The sequence below is a fragment of the Bufo gargarizans genome, chromosome 4, assembly GCF_014858855.1.
Source record: "Bufo gargarizans isolate SCDJY-AF-19 chromosome 4, ASM1485885v1, whole genome shotgun sequence".
NCBI lineage: Eukaryota > Metazoa > Chordata > Amphibia > Anura > Bufonidae > Bufo > Bufo gargarizans.
Window position 1 is genome coordinate 210,588,004 of NC_058083.1, and position 27,657 is coordinate 210,615,660.

Below are 27,657 nucleotides of genomic sequence, written 5' to 3' on the forward strand. Positions count from 1 at the left end.
TCCGCAACCCAGGGGGCGGGTCCATTTTTTCTGCGCACGCAGTCAAGGCCACCTTGCGAGGGGTCCAGAAAGGTGGGTCCAATCCCCCGTCCCGCAGGCAGGGCATCACGGGGGAGATGTTCCGGAAATTATCTTCAGCCCTGGATGGTGCTCCTTTTGGGCCCTTTCCCAGCTTAGTCATCAAAGCTGCCATGTACTTAGCATTTTACGGCTTCCTTAGGCCAGGCGAGTTCACGTGCGGTACGGCGGGACGGTGCAGCCTGCACAGAGAGCAGCTGGTGAGGGTTATTGACCATTACGTGCTGAAGATAATTACCACCAAAACCAGTCAAACTGGCCCCCCGGTGGAAGTCCAGTTTTTTCCCACTAGCAATGAATGGTGCCCGATACAGGTGTTTGACCGGCTCATCCTCGCCCTCTGGGATGCGCCACCTCACAGCCCTCTGCTACCCCATCTGAAGGGAGCTCTCACCACGGCGCAATTCATCAGCCACATCCGCACGGTGGCTGCTGGCTTAGGATTGGACTCAGGAGCGATATCCGGTCATTCCTTCCGCATTGGTGCAGCCTCCGCGGCTTCCTGGCGGGGGGTCCCCGCCCATGTCATCCGAAAGATGGGGAGATGGCGCTCGTCTTGCTTCGCCAGATACATACCTAACCCGCAGGTGGAGATTTCGCAGGCATTTCGGTCTTTGGTGTTATAAGGTAATAAAGTCTTGCACCTTAACTATATTGTTGTCATTTTTGCCCCCTTTTAGGCTACTCTCATACCCGGCTCCAGGCACACCCCAGCCGGTTTAGGTTCCAGGCAGGCACGCTGCCCAAGTTTCGTATTTAGCCTTGACCACAAGTTGGTAAGGCTGAGGTTCAGCCTGCATTTTTGGGAGGGGCTTGAGCCTTTTTAAACCCCCACTTACCTCATCACAGTGGGCATTCCGGTTCTTGGTCCCACCCACCCATTCCCTTCATTTCAAGGGTCCTCCTTAGGGTAGCCCCCTTTTAGGCTACTCTCATACCCGGCTCCAGGCACACCCCAGCCGGTTTAGGTTCCAGGCAGGCAAGCTGCCCAAGTTTCGTATTTAGCCTTGACCACAAATATATATATATATATATATATATATATTTGAACCTCCCCCATCATTTATTAACTACTTTAAAATTACTACAATGCTTCCCACATAATTTGGACATAGCGCTTGCCCTCCCAGCTTCATAATACACTATGTGCATGGTGCACCTCGTGATGTCAATCATCCTGTGCATCACCTCCCGGGAGACGCTACACTTTACCCTCTTTGTAAAGGAGGCACGCCGAAGCGCGTTCACATCCAGAGCACAGCTCATCTATCGGAGGCCACAGGTAACGACTTCTCCCTATCCAAAACACTTTTCTCTGGCATTTTAACTACACGGGTCTATACTTACCCTCCCCCCCCCCTTTCTTTTAATAGCGACTAATTACTGGACAGACTTATGGATTAACATAATTACTCTCCATTATATTCATATTTACTTACCTGTAACTGACTTTACATCACCTGTGAAGAATATGTTTTATCCTGCATTCCTCATTATTATTTGGACGCAGAGCAATATATGTAAATTAAGTCAGCATGCATATGTATGTGTATTTTCCATAATCGGTCAAGTAATATTTTGTTTATCTGTACATTTTGTGGGGATTCACTCTGGTAGGCAGGTTAGCGGATGCAGTATAGAGGCAAGCACAAATAGTTCAGTGTTTATTCACACAGAAGGCAAAACAAAATAACAGTTTGCAGTCTTGGTGTTCGTTCACACCATGGAAAGTCCACAGAACACAAACATTCACCTTGTTAGCAGTTTTTCATGAGTGCTGCCCAGCAGGCTTTAGGGGCCTGTTTTCCAGCATGCGTCTCTCAGCCCTTTTGCATGGCACACATCTTCAGATCCCAAGCCACAGAGACTCCACAGCTTCACTGTGAGATGAAGGATAATCCACCACACCTGACAGTGCTGACTGCTTTTTATAAGCCTCCCAAGACCCGGCCTGGAATGTGGGGAGTAGCCACCCAACCAGCACTTTGGCTACTCCCAGTAAGAGCCGTCCCGGATCAGCTTTACAGCCATACTAACCAGCTGAAGTGTCAGACTGCAATCTGCAATACTGACACTTCAGGGGAAAAAAACGGCTTATACCTCACTGAGGCCAGGAACCTCGGTGACACGTACCGACCATCAACGATGGCTCCTTGTTCCTTCCTACAATTTACTCTACATATTTATGATCATTTTTCTAAACTAATATACCACATAGAAATTGTTTAATATTTTTCCTAGATCCCTTGATAAAGGTCGTTATCCCACCGAAACGTTGGGACTACTTTCATGGCCTGTTACATTGATATACATTTTGGGGGAAATTATACGCAAAATTATGAGCAACTGCACATTATGTATTAAAGCATCACTTGAAAAGAATCTTTGGTGTGCCATAGATTTCTCCATTGGAATTGAATGACGCTGAAGGGCGTGCAGGTCTCATCCTCTTCCAGTATTAAAAGAGGCATAGATCTGAACAATATGGAGGTAATATAGCAAAAACAGATGACCATCTCACTACTCATGCAAACAGCTCAGCTTGTGCAGAGGAAATACCTGGAACTCAGGTAACATATGTAGAAAAGTACGGCACAGAATGAAGTAGATAAAAGTCCAGTGATAAAAAATAAATAAATAAATAAATCATGGAACAATGCAAAATTGGCTTAAGTGTTTTGTGAGCATGACTAAGGCCTCATGCATGAGAAAGTTAGAAAAGAGAAATCACATGATCAGGAAGGAAAAATTAGAAGGAAAATGTGTAAATCTAATAAATTGTTTTTATTTTATTCTCAGTGAATGAGCTAGGTCAGCAGTAGGCAACCTTTGGCACTCCAGCTGTTGTGAAACTACAACTCCCAGCATGCATACTTCCTCTGCTCTTCTCAGGACTCTTATGGAAATGAATGGAGCATGCTGGGAATTGTAGTTTCACAACAGCTGGAGTGCCAAAGGTTGCTGACCCCTGAGCTACGGTAGATGTAAAAGAGAACCCAGTGGCAATCACTCTAGAACAGGGGTCAGCAACCTCCGGCACTCCAGCTGTTGTGAAATTACAACTCCCAGCATGCTCCATTCTCTTTTATGGGAGTTCCGTGAACAGCCAAGGAAGTGTGCATGCTGGGAGTTGTAGTTTCACCACAGCTGGAGTGCCAAAAATTACTGATCCCTGCTCTTAAATGTTGTCCTGATATAGAAGTGGGATGTAATTCAAATTAATGCTTCTAATATTTTTGAACTGATTGAATATAAGCAGTGTTATCACAGACTAGCTTACACCACCGTTCTATGATAAATTTGACCATGAATGTGTCAAGATGATTTTGTATACACTCAAGATCAAGGGATTCAGGCATTGTAAGGGATCAGTCTTTCACAGAGGGTCGCAGTCACAGACTTCTCCTCTGACAACGGGGTTAACATCCAAATGGTGCTTTATTTTGGCACTTCAGCACAAGCACAAACATAAACATTGCAAAAATAAACACCTGCCGGTCTTGGCTTTACCTAATATATAGGTCGTCTCTACCTCACCTATAGAGCACAGTTCATTCACGGAATTAGATCCAGCTTTCCTTAGTCAAATGGTCCAGCAGCCTCCAGGCTGTGACCACACCAGTACCTTTGAGGGATTATGGTCCAGAAGTCCTCCCGACTCAGACTGTGTGACCCTCTTTCCACAGGCATCTCTGTGTCATCCAAACTTCAGGCTTTCACACAGTCTCATGGCACCTTAGCCCTCCTGGCTGAGACCACAAAGAGCCTCTGCAGGCTTCCTTTTCCAAATTATCTCTCTCCGTCATGTCATACAAAGAGGGTTGTTTTATCCCTCCATGATTACAACAGCAGGCCTCACCTGTGATCTCCTCAGCTAAAGGCAATACATGTACTGGAAGGGTGTGGACTGGCAGATCTCACTATCAAACCTATCCACCAGTCCAAATAAAATCCAGCCCAGAACAAAATCTAGACAAAACTGTCTAAGCAAACTACACTTTACTGAAACCACTGCAGCTTCCTGGATTTCAGTTATCTCACCCAGCTGAGGTTTCTGGGTGGGGTATACACGCCTTTCAGCACTATACTGTGCACATTTCCACAAAATATTTTTCCCAAACAACTTTGTCCATTATGCCCACTACATGTTTTGTGTCTCACAAGATAACTTGGCACCTGCTTTACTAAAGTTTATAAGTATTGTAGAGAAAATGTATCCAAAGTGAACTTTTATCCGAATTTCAGGAAACTGTGATTAGCCACAAAGCCCAATTTCCTTGTGCTTTGTGGTAATGAATCTATTTTTCTTGAAACCGTGCAAACTCTCATCACAGCACGAGATTTTGTGCGGTGTCTTCAATCAAAGTGTCCATGACGGCCTCTCTCTGCAATCAAATAGATAAGGTGAGCATGTATTTTTTTTAACTGGATTAGCCCCTGAAAGTCATTTTTTTTATCTCAGATGCTGTGATCAGCGATGAAGCGGTATCTGAGGGGTTTAATGACGGGAGGCGAGTTAATCGCCATTCCTCATCATTGTGCCTGCTACATACAAAGAAATGTGCTTTGTGACCAACTAATTCACTATAAATCTAATTTCTTTGTGAAATTCAGCGAAGTAGCCAAATCTAATTTTCTAAAACTTCTCTCATCTATATTTAATAAAGACTCACCCACTCCCCTGACCATTCCACAAAGACCCAGGTCCAGCTATTACAGGTCTAATTGACAAAGAGGATATTCTTGTGGAATTTACAAATCATTATTGTGACCTGATCTAGAATATGCAGTTCAGTTATGGCAACAGAAAGGATGCCCTCAAAAGACAAGGGGGTACTGCCTAGACCTGGAATAGAAACAGTTCAGTCCCCAGGGGAACAATGCCTTAAAGGTCTGTGAAGGTTCTCATTTATCCAGGTCATGGTATATATCTGTAAAGAATAAATCAAGGCAAATGGACTTACTGTACTGATTTCTTGAAAACATTTCACTTGTTCGTCCAACGAGCTTTCTCAATTCTGAGTGACTGTACAAGAATTCTCTGGGAATTCCCAGAACATTATTGTACAGTCACTCGAGATTGAGAAAGCTCGTTGGAAGAACGAGTGAAACGTTTTCAAGAAATCTACAGTAAGTCCAGTTGTCTTGATTTATTCTTTACAGCTAATGCCTTATAGGAGTTGTGAACCTGTGCATGACTTAAAAAAAAGGTTAGAAGAAGAGAATAACAACACTTAAGTAAATGTGTAGCATTTGCCGTACCGAGACCTGAGGTATCTGCAATTGCTTGTAATATTTAGCATTAATGTCATGTTATGTATCTGCCTTATGCTTCAGGAATGATAAGTTATAGTTAGCATTAGGAATAGAACTTATCATTCCATTATTTTCCTCTTGGTGGGAGTGGGTTGGCCCATTTCTAAAGAGTTCCAGAGTTATCTTGGCAAGCATGTCGTGAGGTAGCACATCCATCTGCTCCGCTCCAAGGGCCTTGGGACTAGAGATACAGCTCATCTATGAAGAACACTACTCCAGGGAGACTGCAGGTCCCAGAAGTTCTGCAAGCTACAGCATTTACAGACCGCAAAATGATCAGCACTATAGCTATACAGACTCCACTGCAGGTAAGGGGATAACAAGTAAAGACATGCATCAAAGTTTAGGACAGGCATACAAAAAAACCCTCAATTTTACAAGTGGACTTCAAAAGCCACAGGTGCAAGCATATTGCGGTCAGCAAATGGAAATCAGGAGAAAGAGAGAAGGACTACTCTAGAGTGCTATTGTCTGCCATCTTGCCTGCCACTATACTTCATCGTCTGCACATATATACATTGCACCTTGCACAGACGGCAGCAGCTTGCACTGTAATTGTCCCTTTGCAATCAGTGAAAAAAAAGTTTGATGCTCTTCTACATCTCCCTGATTCTTCTACAACACCTTTTCACTGCACGAAACCCCAGGGAGCAACAGCCTGAGGGAGTACACCATGACTCAACATCTCATTAGGGCTACTACCACTTCTATACTCTGCACTGGCTCCTCAGGGGCTTACTGCACATTCTGGTGTTCCACTCCACTTCATTTACATTCCTTCCCATTTCCTGGTTGAACTTACACAACATATGTCTTTTTTCATGTTCCTATCATCAACTTGGAAAAGGTATGAGGGCTATTTTACATGTCACCTCACGCAGGAAAAAGGCTAGAAGGTATCTGAGTAGCTGCTGATTTCTGAAATTAAAAATACATATTTGGTTTAATTTCTACTTACAGTTAGTATATAAAGGCTGTCGGAATGGCTTTCCTTTGGCGAACACAATTTCTACAATAATCAGATGGAAACCAGTTATAGGAAACATGGTTGTTGTTAAAAAGTTCTCGGCATATCTATGATGTCTGACTGTAATATTTCCTGTGCTGTAGTTTAATGGAAGGCATGCACTGTGGGAGAAGGAAACAGCAATTATAATACTTGTCTAATTTTAACAATAATCCTTTGAAGGTTGTTTTGTGCATTACAGTTAGTATTAATATACTGTATATCTGCATAACTTCGGCGCATCCTGCATTTCTAAATGTAAGACGGACCTTATTGACCATGGTAAAAGATCATGTGACGTACCATGTGATGACCGGAGTGACGTCATCAAAGGTCCTTTACCTGTATTTAATGCTCACCACAGGTCCTATTCAACAAAGGAGACAGAAGGAGATGTCGGGCTTCGCGATCAAGTGGACTAAGGTGAGTTAAATTATTTTTTATTCTTTTTAACCCCTCCAGCGCTGTTTTACTATGCATTCTGTATTCAGAATGCTATTATTTTCCCTTATAACCATGTTATAAGGGAAAATAATAATGATCGGGTCTCCATCCCGATCGTCTCCTAGCAACCGTGCGTGAAAATCGCACCACATCCGCACTTGCTTGCGGATGCTATGCGATTTTCACGCACCCCATTCACTTCTATGGGGCCTGCGTTGCGTGAAAATCGCACAATATAGAGTATGCTGCGATTTTCACTCAATGCACAAGTGATACATGAAAATCACCGCTCATGTGCACAGCCCCATAGAAATTAATGGGTCAGGATTCAGTGCGGGTGCAATACGTTCACCGCACGCATCGCACCCGCACGGAAAACTCGCCCGTGTAAAAGGGGCCTTAGACTTTTTCAGAATGGCTATATTTCTGGGCATCTCCAGCCCAACACTAAAATGTAATATCTACGTAAGGCACAGAACATCTTGAACATTCTACAGATGATCTGACTGGCTCATATTCCTTTCCCAAATAATTATACTCTTAAAAATGGCATCTTTATTACAACATTCATTTATTTTACCATGTACTAATGATATTAATTTCCATTTACCCCTTCAATTTAGCAGTTCTTTATCTTGCATGGATGCAGTCTGCCCCCTGCTGCCAGGAGAGCAGGACAGCCACTACCATCTTTGATGGTGTTTGAAGGCTGCAACCTGAGTATCTTCTGTAGGTCTCTTTGCCTGTATTGTAGGGTGCACTTGCTCTCTGCTTCTTAAAGGACCAGCATGCGAACATCCAAATATTTCTCCAGCCAATGGCTGTCTGTCTCTGGGTATTTATGGCACCCTCCCGAGCAGGAGGTTCCCTGAGCTTTAGCTTTCCTAGTCTCTAGTAACTAGCAGAGCTGTATTATCTGTCTGACTACCTGGGTACCGTACTCCAGCCTGACTACTGATTCTGACTTCTAGCCACCTGCCTTGACCTTAGCCTTTTTTCTTGGATTACCCTGATGCTACCTGCCCTGACCTTGGACTTGTCTCATAGATGTTTGTAGACTGCCTGGCCTGACCTTTACCGTTCTTCAGTCTACACATATTGCCTGAACCCTTGGTGCTTTGCACCAGCGTCTCTGACCCCATCGGTCAGCTGCCAACCACACCGGGAAAATCTCAAAAGGCAGCAGAGTGGTGGCTCGCCGCAGCAATATCCAGATTCCTGTATCAGGGTTAAAGGGTGAATACCGGAGGACTTCTGGGATAAAACCCTAAGTACAGTGAATCCACACCCACTGCCCATAAAATATAATTATTATCAATTATTTGAAGCAAGACAATTTTTAGCAATTTTGGTGAAGGTGTGGAACTAGAAGAAAATTTTCATAGTTTTTTTGAGGGGCAAAAAAAAAAATTGCACCTGGACAAAGTTCTTATATACCATAGAGCATATTTACCAATTGTAAAGATGGCATAAGCTTAGACAGGCTTTCTAGACCTGCAGTAGATGTATCACAGTGGTCAGACAGGATTATAAAGCTGGTGCAGGAATATACATTTTTTTCTGACTCTGCACCCACTACTGACAGAATTTTATGCCAGAGTTATGGTACAATTTTGACAATAATGGTACACTTTAGGCCCAATTCCTTTGAGCGTGTGAGAAAAAAAAATTGAAACTAGAAACCCAGCTGCACCAAACTGTGGCAAATAGCACCAATTTGCACAATTTTTTAGACAGATTTTTTAGCATGCTGCAGGCATGTTAGTAAATCTGGCCCAATGTATGTTAGGTCAGGCAAGCAAGGCAATGTTCAATTTTCAATATTTTTTTTTTTGAACGAAAATCTCAATTAGATAAAGTCCACTTAACAGGTCAGCTTACATAACTCTAATACATGGAGTTTTTGGAGGAGAATTTTCATTAATATTTTGGTACTTTGATAGAGTCCAAAACAATATATATGTTCAGGTCAGGTACATGATTTGGATAGATGGAGTCTCTGGAAGAGAATTTTCATTTACCGTACTTTTTAGAAAAACATTTGTCCTTGGACAGAGTCTAATAAAACAATGGTCAGCACTCTGGAGACAAATGACCAAATGGGACAACATTACCACTCCCACCACCCAAGCTCACCTTAGGTCTACACAGTTTTTCAGCCTACATCAGCAGACCAATATGACAGGTTAGGTACACTAGTCTGTGCTAAATAATCATTTTGTTTTGAAAAAAAAAGCGCACTTGGATGTCAGTAATATTGGAAAAAAAAAAAAAAACACTTGGTTGTATACTTATAAATGGTTGCAAAATTGCAACAGTTTTTTTTTTTTTTTTTTTTTTTTTGAGGGGGGGGTGCAAGAAATACAGACCCTGCTATGAACATACTGTACACTGGTTTTGATTCAATAAAATGTTCTAAATTGCGCAATTACAGTATATACAAAAGGAAAATATATATCAAAATTACAACAGTTTTGGGGAAAATAAAAGGCATGAAATATATGTAGCTGATCATTCTGGGACATATGCCTATTGCACACTTATGAACTGTGGAAGCTTTGCAATAGGTTTTAGACAAAAAAAGGACTTGCTTAGGCAGAGAAAAAAGAATGCTGTCTCTTTAAATGAACTTCGTGTAGTGCAAAAAATGAAGTTATGAACAGCTCCAGTCTTTACTTTAACCCTTTCACTACCAGCACCGTATATATACGGCGCAGGAGTAATGGGTAAACATGGTGCCCACTCGCGCGTTTCAAACAGCAGAGACCACTGCTAATGACTGAGTCTGGTAATTGTTCTGAGCATGGTCATTAAAGCTTTTAGATGCCGTAATCAAGTGTGATCAAGGCATCTACACCTTGAAAAACCCACACGTGCACTTCCAAGTGCATCCCTGAAGAGACCCAGCGTATTAGAGCTGCAATTCTTATGTTGGCTTGCCACATGCTCAATGAGCAATTCACATATTACCATGCTCCTGTACAGCATGGTAGAAAGTGTAAACTACAATTTTTCCGCAGATATGCAAATTCATTACCCAGTATGTTGTGTTCACCATGTACCAGTGTGAAAAGTAAGCCTTCACACTGGCACATGGTGAAGGGTGTTTCCTGGTTTAAGGAACACCCTATCTGTAACTATAATCTTTGCCTCCACATATGAGAGGGCTCAGGAGTAAAAGAGCACTATGCACATTTTGAGGCTAAACGTGGTGATTTACATATTTTGTGCTAAAAACTGTAGAGGCAGTGGGGTTAAATAATAAATGGAACAACTGAGAAGTCAACCTATTTTGGAAACTCTGCCCCTCAAGGAATTAAGTAGTGGAATGAGCATTTATTTTGATGCCACACATATTTTGCAGAAATTAATGTGCATTGGACCGTGCAAAATGAAAATTTTTCCACAGATATGGCATTTCAGTGCTCAATATGTTGTGCCCAGCTCATTACATCTGAGACTTACACCACAATTCTTGAATTGATAGGTGGTACCTATCGGATACGGATTTCAGCTGCTGTATGCAAACATGGCAGGAGTCAGAAGGGAAGGAGAGTCATTTGGCTTTTGGAGCGCGTATCGGATGCTACACCAAATTTGCAGAGATCCTGAGGTACTTCTACAGTGGAAACCCTCAATAAGTGACCCTACACCCTTCAAGTTATTTATCAAGGTCTAGATTGAGCACTTTAGCCCCACAGGTATTTTGCAGAATTAATGAGCAGGGAATCATACTAAATGAAAATTGCAAGTTTTCCACAGATATGGCATTTCAATTTCCCAATATACTATTCACAGATTGTACTATTTGAGACACACCACGCCCCTCAAATTGTTAAGCGGGTTCTACTAGGTTCAGAAATGCCATAAACGTGGACATAAACAGTTGTTTGGGTACATTGCAGTTTTCAGAAGGGAAAGACCAACTTTTTGTTTTTGCATCTTAGATTTTGAAGGATTGGTTTACTGGCACCATGTTGCTTTTGATCAGCTTCTGGAGTAGCAGTACATCTATTTTCTGACAACTATACATTTATCATTTTTCTCTAGATGTTGTGTGGGGGCTTATTTTTTGTGGAATAGGTTGTTATTAACATTGGTTCTATTTTGAGGTTTATGCAACTTTTTGATCAACTTTTGGGAATCAGGATAAAAAAAAATGCAGTAATTCTGCCATTGCTTCTTGGGTACAGCATTCACAATGTGGGAAAAACAACATGCTAAATGTTTTGTGCTGGTCAGTATGATAAAAGAGATAATTCATATTTTAGTGCCATATATTTTTTTATTCTTCTGGTCATGATCTTATGTAATGACTTTTTTGCAGGATGAGGTGACATTTTCATTGATGTATTTTGTGGTACATGCAATGGCTGTCCTGGCATAGTAATCTATTTTTTACAGCATTCACTTGACAGTAGATCATGCAATTTTTATTTTATTTTTATATTTTTTTTACAATAATAAGTGGCTTGAGGGGAAAGGGTTTTTATACTTGAAGCTTCTTATTTTCTATTTTTATAAAAACACTTTTTTAAGCTATTTTTTCTTTATTTTAAACTTTTTGCCTCCTATAAGTTCATAAAAGTCCTTTGGGGGCTATTTAACTTTAGGCAGACAGTTGTACAACCTCACTGCAGAGCTGATCTTTGTCTGCTAAAACCCAGCATCTCGCATGGACTCCTGGCCCCCTTTAATCACAACTCCACTGGGACCGGATCCAGGAAGCAACCTTGCTCTTCCTAAACTCTCTGGACAGTGCTCGTAGAGTACTGCTTATAGAGTGATAGGGAAGACAGGGATAGTGAAAAACTGTCTCTGTTTTTTCTATCGGAAGACCTGCTAATGACAGCGTGCAGCTGTGATTTCTAAAGTAATGTTTTAAAACATAAGTGCAGAGTTATGTCCTGACCACTCTGACCTTTATAGTTTTTGAGCAGTCAGAAAGTGGTTAAAGAAAACATGATTTTGTGGTATGGTGTGTTGATATGTCTGTCCTTTCATGTGTCAATATGTGGACACCCAGTGGTTGTATTGTGCACTACAGCCTGTCAAGAGTTTTGCTAGCATGTTCTGATAATGTATTGAATTTTAGAAATTGTAACCCTCATCCAAAAATAATCTCCTAACCAATACCTCTAGTGGATGCCATTGTATTGGAATACAGAGGGAGTCATTGTCCATAGGCTTTCACTATGAAAAAAAAACAAAAACAAAAATAAAAACTAGTATTTTGATATGTTATTTTATTTTCCAGGATGCCTCAGCATGGAATAGGGCAGCCTGTGTTCTATTCCATGCAGCAAAAAAAGACCTGACATATATCTGCTTAACAAAAGCCAAAGAAATCCTCTGTTGGATGAATGGAGGCCTATGGATTCCCTTGTGCCAGACACTACTTGGGCTATTAGCAACTTCCTTACTTTGGCTGAAATGCATACTGAAGGTCACTCCTTCCCATTGATAAATAACTATTGTAAATGCACCTATATATTCAGCACACACATTCCCCCACTTCCCATGGTTAAAAAAAGATCTTAAAGGGCTATGTACATCGTTGAATGCCGTTTTATCACTGCATCATACTTATTTTGGGTAAAAAAAAAAAACATTGGACTTTATTAAGAAATGATCAACTGTTTGTTCTCTACAACAGGCTTTCACTAACTCTATAGACTGTTCTGTCGCCTCCTCATGTTGGAAAGCTGCTCATTCTCTAGTCCCCATCTCTTCTCTCATGACAACTTATAAACATTCATTTAAGCTGAATCAAATTAATACGAATTCAGCTTTTAGGTGTGTTTAAGTTCTCAGTAATAAAGAGATAAGGGCTGGAAAAAAAAAGCCTTCAGAGCAACTCTGATGGATTTCATTGAGAAAGGTCTGAGCAGTCTGTTGAATAAGGGTTCTCCCACACATCGCAGCTCCACTGCATTTTGGGTGCAGCAAAAAAACAACAACACATACAATTACAAACCTGCATTATGCTGTTTTCTTCTAGCAAAAGGGGAAAAAAGTCACTCAGTTAAACTGAATCTATATACAGTATATAAAGAAGTGCATGTAAGTTCGGCGATCACTCAAAAACACAACCATCGATTTCAAAGAAATTTGGTATACGCATCCCTTGCTACCTGGAAAGAAATGTTGTGGGGATCACAGCTCTCTAGGACGTACCGTTCCTGAGATAGTCCTAAAAAAAAGACCTGCATTAGCCAATACAAGCCTGCAAGTCCTTCTCTTTATATTCCAACTGCCATTCACACGGTCCCATGTCCCTTATCAGTCAATAGAAGCTTGAAGGCCCTTAGTCTCCACATTTTTTACTCCACAGTTTTACTCCAGGTTTCCATAACAACCCAGCCATTTTCCTTCACTGCTGTAGGTCAGCTTTAGGCTAGGGCTACACGACGACATGTGTTGCGCAACAATAAGTCGCATGACACATAGGGCACAACTACACTGCATGACATTGATGTCAGACCAATGTCGGCAACAATTTTTATAATGATCGGCTATGGTGTTGCACTGCAACATTTGACATGCTGTGACTGCGACGCAACAGTTGCAGAAAAATCCATCTAGCATGCGCATCGCGGGCCGGCAAAAGTTAAAAAAACAATTTCGTCATCAGCCTGCCAGCCAATGATCTGCGCTGGCAGGCTGATGATTTTCAAAAAAACAAATCAGAAGCCATCTAACACATTATATTTATAAATATAATGTGTTAAATGGCTTCTCTGCTCCTCTGCTGGTCCTTTTCGTCGGTTGGTTCCAGCAGAGGAGCACAGTTCACAGTGAGTACACCCAACACTACACTTAGCCTCCAGATCACCCTCCATCGCCCCAATTAACCCCTTGATCACCCCTTGATCGCCCCTGTCAATCACCTAGTGAAAGGGAAAAAAGTGATCAGTGTAAACTGTCACTTTTTTTTCCCACTGGTATTGACTGATAGTTTTAGGATAGTTTAGGCCCCTTGGTCAGGTAGTTAGCGATCGTTTAGCGCCCAGCCCACCGCACCGCAGTCACTGATTCGCTGATTAGCGTATCGCTAATCAGCATTTGTACTTTTATAGTATCTGTAAGTGATCAGAACTGATCACAGTCAGATATATAATAGTATTAGTGTCACCTTAGTTCGCCCTCCACCCAAAACGCAGTGTTTGCCCGATCAGGCCTGATCGGTCGCCCACACGTGCGTTCACCCACGCCCGCCCCGCCGCAGTGACAAAAATATATTCTTTTTTTTTTATCACTGCACAATCACTTTACAAGCGCTGCGGCGATAAAAAAAATCAGTTTTGATATTTTTTTATCAATCGCAGCGGCCTCCGGTACTTCGCTAGCCTCCCATTTGTAAGACAGGCTTGCTTTTTTTCTTGGGTAGTCTCAGGGAATACCCCCTAAATTTAGTTGACCAAATGGCAAACAAGGGGTATTCTTATGAAGAGGCCTACAGGCTTCTGACCCAGTCGGATGAGGAATGGGAACCCTCATCTGACGAATCCAGCGGGTCAGAATATGAACCTGTAGAAAGCAGTGGCAGTCTGACCCAAAGTTCGGACGAGGAGGTTGAGGTCCCTGATACCACCAGGCGTACCCGACCCCGTGTTGTTAGACCGTGGGGCTGGTGCTGTTGGATTACGTGGTGAGGCATACACCAGCAGCGCAGCCCATGCTGGACCCGGTGCCAGCACTGCCATACAACATGGTGAAGTGGCGAGCACCAGAAGGGCAGTTGAAGCTGGTACGGTGGCACGTGCATTAGATCCCCCATCGCAGCCACCGCACAGACAGGCCCGTAGAGCCCCTAGAGTCCCTGAGGTGCTGGCAAACCCTGATTGGCAGCCCCCAACTTCAGCCGCACCAGTCTGGAGTTCGGGTTGAGACAGCTCAGATAGTTTCAGCACTGGGGTTTTTTGAGCTGTTCTTGACTGCGGAGCTCTTGGACTTAGTTGTGGCAGAAACAAACTGATATGCCACTGAATTTATAGCCACCAACTCGGGAAGCTATTATGCCCAGTCTTTCCGGTGGAAACCCATCCAAGTTTCCAAATTTAAAATTTTTCTGGGCCTTTTCCTCAACATGGGCTTAACCAAATAGCATGAATTGCGGTCATATTAGTCCACAAACCCAATTAATCACATGCCCATGTTCTCTGTTGCCATGTCCAGGACACGATTTGAGACAACAGCGCCTTTCGTCCCAGAGGCCACCCAGCTTTTGACCGGCTCCAAAAAATTTGGCCCCTCATAGACCACTTTAACACCAAATTTGCAAATTTGTATACCCCTGAGCAAAACATCTGCATAGACGAGTCCCTTATACATTTTGCCGGGCGCATTGGTTTCAAACAATACATCACAAGCAAGCACACCCAGTATGGGGTCAAATTGTATAAGCTCTGTGAAAGGGCCACAGGCTATACCCACAAATTTCGGATCTATGAGGGTAAAGATCAGACCCTGGAGCCGGTCGGACTACCTGGGGAGCAGTGGGAAGACAGTCTGGGACTTGGTGTCACCCTTATTTGGCAAGGGGTACCATCTTTATGTGGACAATTTCTACACAAGTGTGCCCCTCTTCAGGCATTTGTTCCTAGAACAGATTGGCTGCTGTGGCACCGCGCGACCTGGTCGCCGGAGCTTCCCCGAATGGCTCGTTGCCACCCGTCTTGCAAGGGGGGAGAGGGCTGCCTTGTGTAACCAAGAACTGCTCGCGGTGAAATGGAGAGACAAGCGTGATGTTTACATGATCTCCTCCATTCACGCAGACACGACAATCCAAATTGAGCGAGCAACCAGTGTAATTGAAAAGCCCCTCTGTGTCCACGACTATAATTCGCTCATGGAGGGGTGGACTTCAATGACCAGATGTTGGCTCGTTATCTACTTTCCCGCAGGACCAGACGCTGGTATAAGAAGGTGTCTGTATATTTAATTCAATTGGCTGTATATAATAGTTTTGTTCTCTACAGTAAGGCTGGGAGAACAGGATCCTTCCTCAAATTTCAGAAAGAGATCATCGAGAACCTCCTGTATCCAGGAGGTTCCGTGGCCCCATCCACCAGTGTAGTGAGCCGTCTACACGAGCGACATTTCCCCAGTGTCGTTGCTGGTACCTAACAACAACCGCCACCCCGAAAAAAATGTTGTGTCTGTAGCAGGAGTGGAATAAGGTGTGACACCTGCTCTTTCTGTCCTGACTGCCCTGACCACCCTGCCCTATGCTTAGGGGAGTGTTTCCGGATGTACCACACACAGGTACGCTTAGCATAGGGATTGCGTTTCACAGGACAGGCACACAGGGCTATTAGGGCCCTTTCACTCACAGCTGCTGCAAACCTCTCCTTTCACCTGGGGCAAAGTGCATAATGTACGTTGCCACATCTTTGGGCAATTTGCGCTTTGCACATTGTCCTATGGGGAAGGAGAGGTTTGTCCTATAAAAGGTAAAAAAAAAAAATAATCAAAAAAACAAAATCACCGGTAAGCAAAAAAGTTAACATTCTGTTCAAAAATTAAATAAAGTTTATATGTTCCGTTCAAATGTTATCATAAAGTTAATAAATTAATTGCGTTACGGCCTGTTTTTTTTTGTTTTTTTTTTAACCTTCTAGGTGGACCAACCGATCAACCAGCTGCAGCACTGATGTACATTCTGACAGAAGCATTGCGCTGCTGTCAGATTACACAAAAGTCGGTGTATGCGGCGCTGCAAGACGAGATTTCTCCTCTGCAGTAAAAGATAAGTTTGCCGAGGCTTATGAGCTGATGGGGAGGTGGTGTTCATATGCTTTGGCAAACACTTTGTATATAAAAAAATAATAATAATCCCGGCAATGATTTATTCATCCACATCGATTGATGTGAATGGAGAAATCGGGTTTGCCAGGGCATACGAGCTAAGTGGGTTTGGATGTTGGTAGGAGCTCCTATGTCCTGGCACACGCCTTTCCCCTCCTTTTTTTTTTTGGGCAGAAATTTTTTCATCCACATTGATCAATGTGAATGAAGAAATCTGTGCCGTTCATTTTTTCTTTCAGCCCAGAGGCTGAACTAAAAAAAAGAATATCATTACCCATATGCTCAATATAAGGAGAATAGCAGAAACTCCTAATGCTGGCCATACATGTAATGAATGCAGAGACCCTCAAATGCCAGGGCAGTACAAACACCCCACAAATGACCACATTTTGGAAAGAAGACACCCCAAGGTATTCGCTGAGAGGCATATTGAGTCCATGAAAGATTGAAATTTTTAAGTTAGCGGAAAGGGAGACTTTGTGAGAAAAATAAAAATAAAAAAACTTCCGCTAACTTGTGCAAAAAAAATAAAAAATCTTCTATGAACTCGCCAGAAGTCTGGGATCCAAATGTCTAAAAATGCCCTCCTAAAAGGAATTTGGGCCCCTTTGCGCATCTAGGCTGCACAAAAGTGTCACACATGTGGTATCGCCGTACTCAGGAGAAGTCACATATTTCTCTCACCCAGCATGGGTATATGTAAAAAGACAACCCAAAACACATTGCCCAACTCCTGAGTACGGCGATACCACATGTGTGATACTGTTTTGCAGCCTAGGTGGACAAAGGGGCCCACATTTCAAAGAGCTCCTTTAGGATTTCACAGGGCATTTTTTACACATTTTGATTTCAAACTACTTCTCACGCATTAGGGCCCCTAAAATGCCAGGGCAGTATAACTACCCCACAAATGACCCCATTTTGGAAAGAAGACACCCCAAGGTATTTCATGATGGGCATAGTGAGTTCATGGAAGTTTTTATTTTTTGTCAAAAGTTAGTGGAATATGAGACTTTGTAAGGAAAAAAATATAAATAAATCATCATTTTCCACTAACTTGTGACAAAAAATAAAAAGTTCTATGAACTCACTATGCCCCTCAGCGAATACCTTAGGGTGTCTACTTTCCAAAATGGGGTCATTTGTGGGGGTTTTCTACTGTCTGGGCATTGTAGAACCTCAGGAAACATGACAGGTGCTCAGAAAGTCAGAGCTGCTTCAAAAAGCGGAAATTCACATTTTTGTACCATAGTTTGTAAACGCTATAACTTTTACCTAAACCATTTTTTTTTTACCCAAACATTTTTTGAAATATACCCGTGCGAAGCCAGGTCCTTCTGCTAGTGACATATAATTACAAAATAGAGTAATATTAATGTTATTTATGTTTTCTGTGTGTTTTCCCTTTGCTGAAAGAAAGCGCAACGTAAACGCTGATACTGTATATTCTTGCAAAAATGCATGTGTTTTTTAAGAGTTTTTTTGCCGCACCCAACATGGTGGTGCTGACACATTCAGGTTTTTTTATGCAGTTTTTGAAGCCAAGATCAGGAGTAGTATCTCTATTTTATACTTTCTCTCCTTTTTTCATCCACACCTGATTTTGGCTTCAAAAACTGCATGAAAAAACCTGAACGTGTGGCAACAGGAACTTATTTTCTTTCTATGTCTATTCAGTTTTTTTTGCGGACCGTATGCAAAATCAATGGGTCTGCAAAAAAAGTGGAAGTTACTCCATGTGCATTCCGTTTCCATGTGTCCGTATTTCCGTTCCGCTAAAAATGGAACATGTCCTATCATTGTCCCCATCACGGACAAGCATAGTACTGTTCTATTAAGGGCCAGCTCTTCCGTTCTGCTAAATACGGAATGCACACAGACGTCATCCGTATTTTTTGCGGATCCATTTTTTGAGGACCGCAAAATACATACGGTCGTCTGCATGAGCCCTGAGGCTTTTTTCCACTATCAGGTTTTCTGATGCAGTTTTTCAAGACAAAACCAGGTGTAGATCATAAATGGAGAGTAAAGGCTGTATTTGAAATAAGATTTCCCAGCAAAAGTTTGCCCAGAGCACCATACTTCATTTACCAGCTTGCCATCTTCCAATCTTCCTTAGTGGACCCTGGTGCCATCTTCCCAAGATAAGACACACATGGCTGTCCACATGATGCAATTTTTAATAAGTGATTCATTGGACTAGGCCACCTTCTTCTATTCTAGTGGGCAAAGTTAGTATGAGCAATTGACCAGTCTGCAGCTATGCAATCCTGTAAACAGTAAGCTGCGACACATTATTTATTCATACACCTTTCTGTCATAGTTAACATTATTTTTTTCAGTAATTTTGTACAGAACCTCTTCTGTGAGATAAGCACACTAGCCTTTGTGATGCTGGTTCACAGATTCTCCTTCCTTGGGCCAATTTGAGAAAATACTAGCTTTTGCATATTGCGAATACTCCACAAGATCTGCTGTTGTCTATTCACCACTATTTGGTCCCTGTTAAAGTCAATCGGATCTTTATGCTCTCCCACTTTTCCTGCTTCCAATACATCGACCTCAAGAGTTAACTGTTCATTTGTTGTCTAATATATTCCACCCTTTGATATGTGCCAAAATACTTTATTTTATTCACTTCTCCTTAATATTATGGTTGACCAGTGTACATTGATTAACCACCTATGGTGGCTCCAGTGAAAAAGTTTACCTGAAAACATCAGTTTCATTAAACCATGGCTGCTCCTGAAGCAGGAAGAAAGCTGTGGTTTGGACAATCACAGTAAAACTAATATGCATGAAAATGGAGAGTAATAAAGGAGGAGATAGTAGCTGTCCCGAGGGTCTGTAAGGAGCCAGCTTTGAGGCTGGATTGTTTAAACTCACTATTGAAGAAAAAAAAAAATTAGTAAACAAAGAAAAACTAACAAAAAATATGCTACTAGTGTGTATCCAGAATAAAAAAAAATATACTTACTAGTCAGAGTAACTGTTACGTTGATAGCCAAATCTTGCATAAGATACAGATAGTTTCCAAGTAGTGTTTGTTTCTGAAGAAACATGTACAGGAATCATTTATTTTTCTGAAAGGGCTAACATCAACTAGTTTGAATTATGTTATAGTTTTCCTTTGAAATTATTCATTATCCCACAACCCAAACAGGTTTTGGTGGTTTCCTAGTGATAGCACCACCACCAGTGGTGGGATCTCTTCACTCAAACCAATTTGATTCATAATGCTATCAGCCACCAGCACATCTGCTGTCATTTCATATCGGAACTTAGCATTTATTGTTTATTAGGGTTGAGCGAACCCGTGGAAGTTCGGGTTCGACCGAACTTCAGGTCAAACTTCTGGTTCGGGACCCGAACATGACCCGAACTTCACCCCGCACCCGGACCCCATTTAAGTCAATGGGGATCCAAACTTCACTTTATTATTATTAAAACAGCATTATTATTATTAAAACAGAATGCTAAATAAAATGTCTACTGACATTTTCTTCAGGACCTGCAAAAGGACCTGCGGTGACGTCATCGCACTCACCATGTGGTGAGCGCGCTGACGTCACTGCAGATCCTGCTGAATGAAGATAGAAGGACCTGCGGTGATGTCAAAGCGCTCACCGGCTGTGCGATCAAGTGGATGAGGTGAGTTTTTATTTATTTTTAACCCCTCAGTAGACATTTTATTTAGCATTCTGTTTTAGGACCCAAACTTCAGTGAAAAAGTCTGGGTTCGGGTCCGGGTACCCGAATTCGCAAAGTTCGGTACAAACTCGGTACTTTGCAGTTCGGGTTAGCTCAACTCTATTGATTATGCAATTATTTGTTTCTATTCTATTATTGTAAGACTCTGAGATGTTATGAGTAACTTAATTTATCAATCTAGATAAACAGTTTCAATAACCTGTTTTTTAAACTACCTCTAAAACGATTCATATGATATGATCTTGTAGATTTCTTGTGAGTGTAGAACCAACATGTTTTATGCTTTGACTAAAGTCATTTTCCTAAGGCCCCATGCACACGGCCGTGTTTCACGGCCGTGTGCGGGCCGTGGAACCGCGGCCTGGATCCCTCCTGAGAGCAGGAGCGCACGGCGTCACTGGTTGCTATGACGCCGTGCGCTCCCTGCTGCCGCCGCAATACAGTAATACACTGGTAGGATCTATACCAGTGTATTACTGTACTGTGCCGGCAGCAGGGAGCGCATGGCGTCATAGTAACCAGTGACGCCGTGCGCTCCTGCTCTCAGGAGGGATCCAGGCCGCGGTTCCACGGCCCGCACACGGCCGTGAAACACGGCCGTGTGCATGGGGCCTAACACACATAAACAATTTTTCATGTTGGATTTTTTTTTACCTTTCCTGAATACAAACAATATTTTAATCATCAGTCAGTACTATGCTCTATTTCAGCTTTTTGGAACCTCATGGAGCTACATAACATCTGTGCATGAGACAAGCTAATCTTGAGGATCCAGCATGGTGGTGAGATGCTCTTTATTTCCCTGTATATAACATTTTACCTAATAATGAAAAATGCTGCTGTTTTAGTTGTGAGACAAATATTAGCATAGCTTTACATGACACCGGTGGTGAATATAGGTAAAAAAAAGAAAAGCAGAAAACATACCCAAAAAAGGAATAATACGCAAATGATTGCAATGAATTGAAACATAGTCAAGAATTTGAAGATGGAGAATGATGTAACAAGAGTATTACGACCTTCCCTGCAGAAGAACACAAAATTTTTGTTATTTATAATGAGAAATTATTCTCATTAGTTTCTATATGTAATGTTTGGATAACAAAAAAATAGTTTGTAGTTAGCAAATGTCATTGGGAAAACACAATAAAAAAAATATATATATACTGTACCTACCCATCTAAAGTTAAAATAAAGTTAGAGTGTGCACAAGGATGTCAATATGCATTACTCTGAATGCAAATTAGCTTAAAAAATATCTATCCTATAAGTCAAAAATATATAATTTAGGACCTTTGGGTATAATCCTAAGTTACGTTTCAAGGCGTGTTTAAAAGTTTTAATATTGACATATAGGAGCCACCTTCCTGTCGACATTTTTTTTTTTCATTGTTTTCTTTTTCTTTTTAAAGAACTAATTGGCCAATATCAATGCGGCTAAAATACAATATCAGTGTCAAACAAAACCTATGGATGAAATTGGTGATCGTCTGAAATGATCATACATTTATCCATATCCCAGTAATATATGATGAATGTTTAGGCCAAAACAACCTTTATATAGCAAAAGAAATGTGCAATTTACTGTAAAAAAAATAAAATCCTATACACAATTGTGGATAACAGTTACAATATATTAAGTAAGTGCTTCCTATTTTTCTTCCAAATCTCTTTTTAAAAACCTGTCATGGATGGTGTTGCAGAAAGCTGGAACTTATAAATAAACATCTGACTGGCTTGATCCCAAACTAAGGAGCATATGGGTGAGCCCTATAAAACCCCTAGAGCTCTCCCTGACTGCTATGCCCATGCAAAGGTCTTAATGGTAGATGGATGCATGCCCTCGTACCTAATACTATGTGACACCTGAAAACCCTACAATAGTGAGGGGACACGACCACCTCAATACGGACTGAGTCAGGGTCACCTACAATCAAGCCAGCAAGAAAACACAAATAAAGGAAACAGACTTATATGAGGAATCAGGAGAAGCAGCATCTAGCAGTGAATACAATCCAGGAAGAAGTATAAACCGCAAAGTGAAGCAGTATGGGAGGGAATATAAAGGGAGACAATCAGTGCAAATAGGTGACAGCTAGGAGAAGGAAAGAAGATTAGAAAGTGAAACCAAAACAAAGAACATCACACAACAGGTAGAGAAGAACGTCTGCCAGATCTTCTCACAGAGCTGGCGGTGACAAAACCCTACTCTTGTCCATGATAATGTAGAAAATATTGGGGAAAGTTAATTTAGAAGTTGTTTGGAGAAAATAAAAATAATTGCTGTTTAAAATAAATAAATCTATTAGTATAATACCCCTATAAGATCTACCTTACAGATTAATACACAACTTACTTGATGAGCAATGGAACACATTCAATATTTGGAATTTTAGAAGTAAATGGAGATGCAACAGACGCTTCTAATTCAGACAATGAAATTCCAGCATGAGCCATTTTAAGTGCCTGTGAGTGATGCATATATGAATTATTAGTTTATACTGAAGAACAATCCCATTTATATATTTTTTTTATCATGTAATTTAACTCGAAAATCTCCTAATTGCCCAAGTTATTCCGCTGGTGCTTTCAGACCAAAATCACTTAACACATTTGGATTTAGATAGTATAGAAAATATAGGATAAACATGTTGTACAAACGTGTTACATAGCAGATCTCACACAGCTACTCCAGTTCTCCCAGCCAGGCTTTGTTGACCCGGCTGCAGCAGTGATATCACATTGACAACATGTAACCACTGTAGCCAATCATTAGCCTCAAGCAGTGCACCACTGCAGCTGGTTGAACAGAGCCCAGCCGGGAGAACCAGAGCAGCTGTGCGGAATATTTGCCCCTTCCCAACTTCTTTTTTTACATATCTGTCAAACTTTAATGTTTCAGATTATCAAACTACTTTTAATATTAGGCAAATTGTTGTTGTGTTTGGTAATTTGTGATGTGTTTTTTGAAGAAAAATGCTGTTCAACCCTACCTTGCTGCATGTGAAAAAATAAGCGTCTTTTGCTGGCAAATTTAAATCAACCAGTTAACCAAATGTACTAGGCACATCACGGTTTCCATTACACCTGTTGAATACAAACATCACATAGAACCTGCCTTGGAATATGAATCAGGCTAGAAGGTCTCAAAGAGAAGCACTTTATGCCTTGCTCTAAAGAGATCGAAATACTGACTGAAAGTCATTACTTTCCGTTTTTTTGCGTTCAGTATACAGACCGTAAACGGAACCATTAATTTCGATACTCTGTATGACTTCTGTTTCCGTATTTCCGTTTTTCCATTGCGTTAAAAGATAGAACATGTCCTATTATTGTCCACATAATGGACAAGGATAGTACTGTTCTATCAGGAGCCAGCTGTTCCGTTCCGCAAAAAACGGAATGCACATGGACGTCATCCATATTATTTGCGGACCAAATACTGAAAAAGCCATACGGCCGTGTGCAAGAGGCCTAAGGCTCTGGGACTCCAGTGAACCACATTGAAAGCCGTTATCCACAAAACTTGAAACAGTAATGACCTTTTTTGGCCTGTCATCCACAAAATCACCAAGTTCGCATCAGCGACTCATAGAAACTTAGAATGTGTCGGCAGATAAGAACCATTTGGCCCATCTAGTCTGAATAAACAGCCCTTGTCCCTATCTTATATGAAGGATGGCCTTATGCCTATCCCATGCATGCTTAAACTCCTTCACTGTATTTGCAGCTACCACTTCTGCAGGAAGGCTATTCCATGCATCCACTACTCTCTCAGTAAAGTAATACTTCCTGATATTACTTTTAAACCTTTGCCCCTCTAATTTAAAACTATGTCCTCTTGTAGCAGTTTTTCTTCTTTTAAATATTTTCTCCTCTTTTACCTTGTTGATTCCCTTTATGTATTTAAAAGTTTCTATCATATCCCCTCTGTCTCATCTTTCTTCCAAGCTATACATGTTAAGGTCCTTTAATCTTTCCTGGTAAGTTTTATCCTGCAATCCATGTACTAGTTTAGTAGCTCTTCTCTGAACTCTCTCCAAAGTATCAATATCCTTCTGGAGATTAGACATGGCCCGAACTATTCGCCGGCGAACAGTTCCCAGCGAATATTGCATGTTTGCGTTTGCCGTGGCGGGCGAACATATGCAATGTTCGGTCCGCCTCCTATACATCATCATTGAGCAAACTTTGACCCTGTACCTCACAGTCAGCAGACACATTCCAGCCAATCAGCAGCATACCCTCCCTCCCAGACCCTCCTACCTCAAAAAGCAAGGACAGCATCCATCTTAGATTCATTCTGAAGCTGCAGTGTCACAAAGTTGTAATCAGAATGCGATTAATACAGGTTATATTAATCGCATTGCAATTACAACTTAGAGCTGGGTTCCTAATGCTTATATTGATAGAATATAACGAAGATTGAGAATATAGTGCTATATTCGTTGTCAATTCTAGCAATACAACCATTAGGAACTCAGATCTAAGTTGTAATCGCAATGCGAATAATGCAGGTTATATTAATCACATTGCGAATTCAACATAGAGCTAAGTTCCCTATGGTTGTATTGCTAGAATTGACAAATATAACGAATATAGCACTATATTCTCAATCTTCGTTATATTCTAGCAATACAACCATTAGGAACCCAGCAGCTCTAAGTTATGTTGTGGTAAAAGATATTAGTTGTAATCAGCTCGCATCAAAGTTTGTGTAAGGAAAAAGGTAAGTCCATCTTCCCTCAGCCGCAGCCAGAGAACCACCCAAATGCTACCATCTTGATTGCAATCTCCTGAGCAACTCCCTCCTCCCCCTTGCCCAGTCCGTCCTTTATTGACTAAACAAAAGGTGTAAAAAGGGGCTGGCCCAAGACAAGGATACAGGAAGTGATGACATATCAAAGGACAGGGAGGGGCAGTCAATGTGGCTGTGCAGACAATGGACACACCCCATCCTTGTATAACATAGCAAACACATGTATACAATAATCTACTATTACCACTGAGAGACATGATGACAATCTATAAAACACACACACATCCTAAGATTAAATGTCCGAATAATAAAATTTCCACAACAGTTGAAATCACAATGTGATTTATAGAACTTGAATTAATCGCAAAGCGATTTCAACTTTGTCAAATCCGACAGTACATTCTAGCATGGAGCCGTTCCCATGGTGATGGGGACGCTCCATGAGCACAGAAGTCGGCAGAAGCTCTAAGTTGAAATCGCAATGCGATTAATTCAAGTTCTATAAATCGCATTGCGATTTCAACTTAGAGCTTCTGTCAACTTCCGTGCTCATGGAGCGTCCCCATCACTATGGGAACGGCTCTATGCTAGAATGTACTGTCGGATTTGAGAAAGTTGTAATCGCAATGCAATTAATGCAGGTTATATTAATCACATTGAGATTTCAACTTGCCACACTCTGCACCAACTACATAATTTTCCATGGGACCTTTGCCATGGATCCCCCTCTGGCATGCCACAGTCCAGGTGTTAGTCTCCTTGAAACAACTTTTCCATCACTATTGTGGCCAGAAAGAGTCCCTGTGGGTTCTAAAATTCGCCTTCCTATTGAAGTCTATTGCGGTTCGCAAGTTCGCGAACATTTGAGGAAATTTGCGTTCGCGACATCACTACTGGAGATATGGTCTGTAGTACTGCGCACAATACTCCAAATGAGGTCTCACTAGTGCTCTGTAGAGCGGCATGAGCACCTCCCTCTTTCTACTGGTAATGCCTCTCCCTATACACCCAAGCATTCTGCTAGCATTTTCTGCTGCTCTATGACATTGTCTGCCTACTATCTGCCTACTCATCCAAGAGGTCACTTGCCTCAGTTAAGGTCAACGTACATGATTCCACTATAAGAGAAATAATGGGGAAAAGCAGCATCCAAGGGAGAGTTTCAAAGCACAAACAACTGCTGACCAAAAAGAACAAATGGGCTCATCTCACACATAATGGTCTGGGTCTGCATTACTTCTACAAGACCTGGATGACTTGTCATAATTGATGGCAGCAAGCACCAAGGAAAATGTTCAGTTTGTGACCTAAAACTCAATCGCAATTAGGTTAAGAGACTTAAATGTGCATTAGACACCCTGATCAAGCAGACAATTGTCGGGAGGAAAGCATTTCTTTCTGACAATCGCCTGCTCACTAGGGTAGGAGACTGCTGCTATTACATGCAGCAATATCCTCCGCAACAAGGGGTTGGCTATACGATCACTCGTCTACATGCCTTACAGTCATTTGCCAGCGGCAGATAGTAATTAAACAGCATAATCTTACACTGGTAAATCCTGATATTTCAGCATGCTGAAAGATCTGGATGGCCTGATGAATGAGCATTTGCTTGTACATTGGGCAACCAATGGCAGTATAACACTGCAAGATGATCGCTAACGAGCATTCATATGAACACTCATTGCTGATCATGGGGCAGAAAATCTGCCCATGTAATACACCCTTTAGACCTAGAGAAACCATAAGGAGCTTATCTTTTAGACTTTAAAATAACCTGGAGTTAGCTGATACCCGGATCCATTGATTCTACGGCTGAGGCGTGCCAGTCCCCAGGGACGATCAGGTCCCAGTGTTTAGAAATGCTGAGTGGGAATGTTGTGGCCCTAATGGTTTTGTGTCACGGTGCTCCTACCTGGATATTGTCAGTCCCTGGGGTTAGGCTCTACAGAAACAATGGGAGTTGTAGTTTGTATAAAAAGTAGACTTGGTGAAGTCTAGACTTGGTGAAGTTCAACGTTTTTACTTGAATAAACTTGTAATAACCTTGTGTCATCCAAACAATGGTTAATCTTTATTTTGGCTTTAGCAGGCTAAGGGTAAAATGGCAAGTGAACTTGAATACCTTGCTTTATCCCTCTGCTGTTGTGCCACTCTCTGGTTTCAGTCTGGTTATTGAACTTCTTTCTAGCAGTTTTGGTACTGATGAGTTGGGTAACTTTGGCTGTTGACCCCCTTGTACTCAGTCTGTGAACTGCCTGGTGCTATGGTGCTCTACAAGCTGCCTCCAGGGGCTCCTGCTGCAGGAGGGGAAACGCTCCCCTCACTACATCATGTTGTCTTGTCTCCTTCCAACTCTCAACTCGCCACATCTTCTTGCAACACACACACACACACTTGGTAGGAAGCAGGACTAGCCTACTTCTGTCCAAAAGGAGGGAGAATGGAATGGTATGTTCCATTGTATCTAAAGCTACTCTGATATATACACTGCCACCTGCTGCACAACCAGGCAAAGTGCATGACATACAAT

At 41.7% G+C, this 27,657-nt stretch overlaps 1 protein-coding gene and 1 long non-coding RNA gene across 4 annotated transcripts in view; one reads left to right on the forward strand and one right to left on the reverse strand.

The window, feature by feature from the left end:
• The window catches only part of LOC122936384, a 109,354-nt gene that overhangs the window by 68,292 nt on the left and 13,405 nt on the right, over positions 1-27,657 (forward strand). For all 3 annotated transcript variants that reach the window (XR_006388923.1, XR_006388922.1, XR_006388924.1), the window contains exon 3: positions 21,076-21,147. This is a non-coding gene — a long non-coding RNA (uncharacterized LOC122936384). The remainder of the gene's footprint in view (positions 1-21,075; positions 21,148-27,657) is intronic.
• The window catches only part of LOC122936382 (probable cation-transporting ATPase 13A5), a 214,237-nt gene continuing 207,733 nt past the window's right edge, over positions 21,154-27,657 (reverse strand). The window contains exons 23-24 of the mRNA XM_044292566.1: positions 22,722-22,831; positions 21,154-21,389 (exon numbers count right to left, since the gene is read on the reverse strand). Of these exons, the coding sequence (XP_044148501.1) occupies positions 21,239-21,389; positions 22,722-22,831 (261 nt within the window). The 3' untranslated portion in view covers positions 21,154-21,238. The remainder of the gene's footprint in view (positions 21,390-22,721; positions 22,832-27,657) is intronic.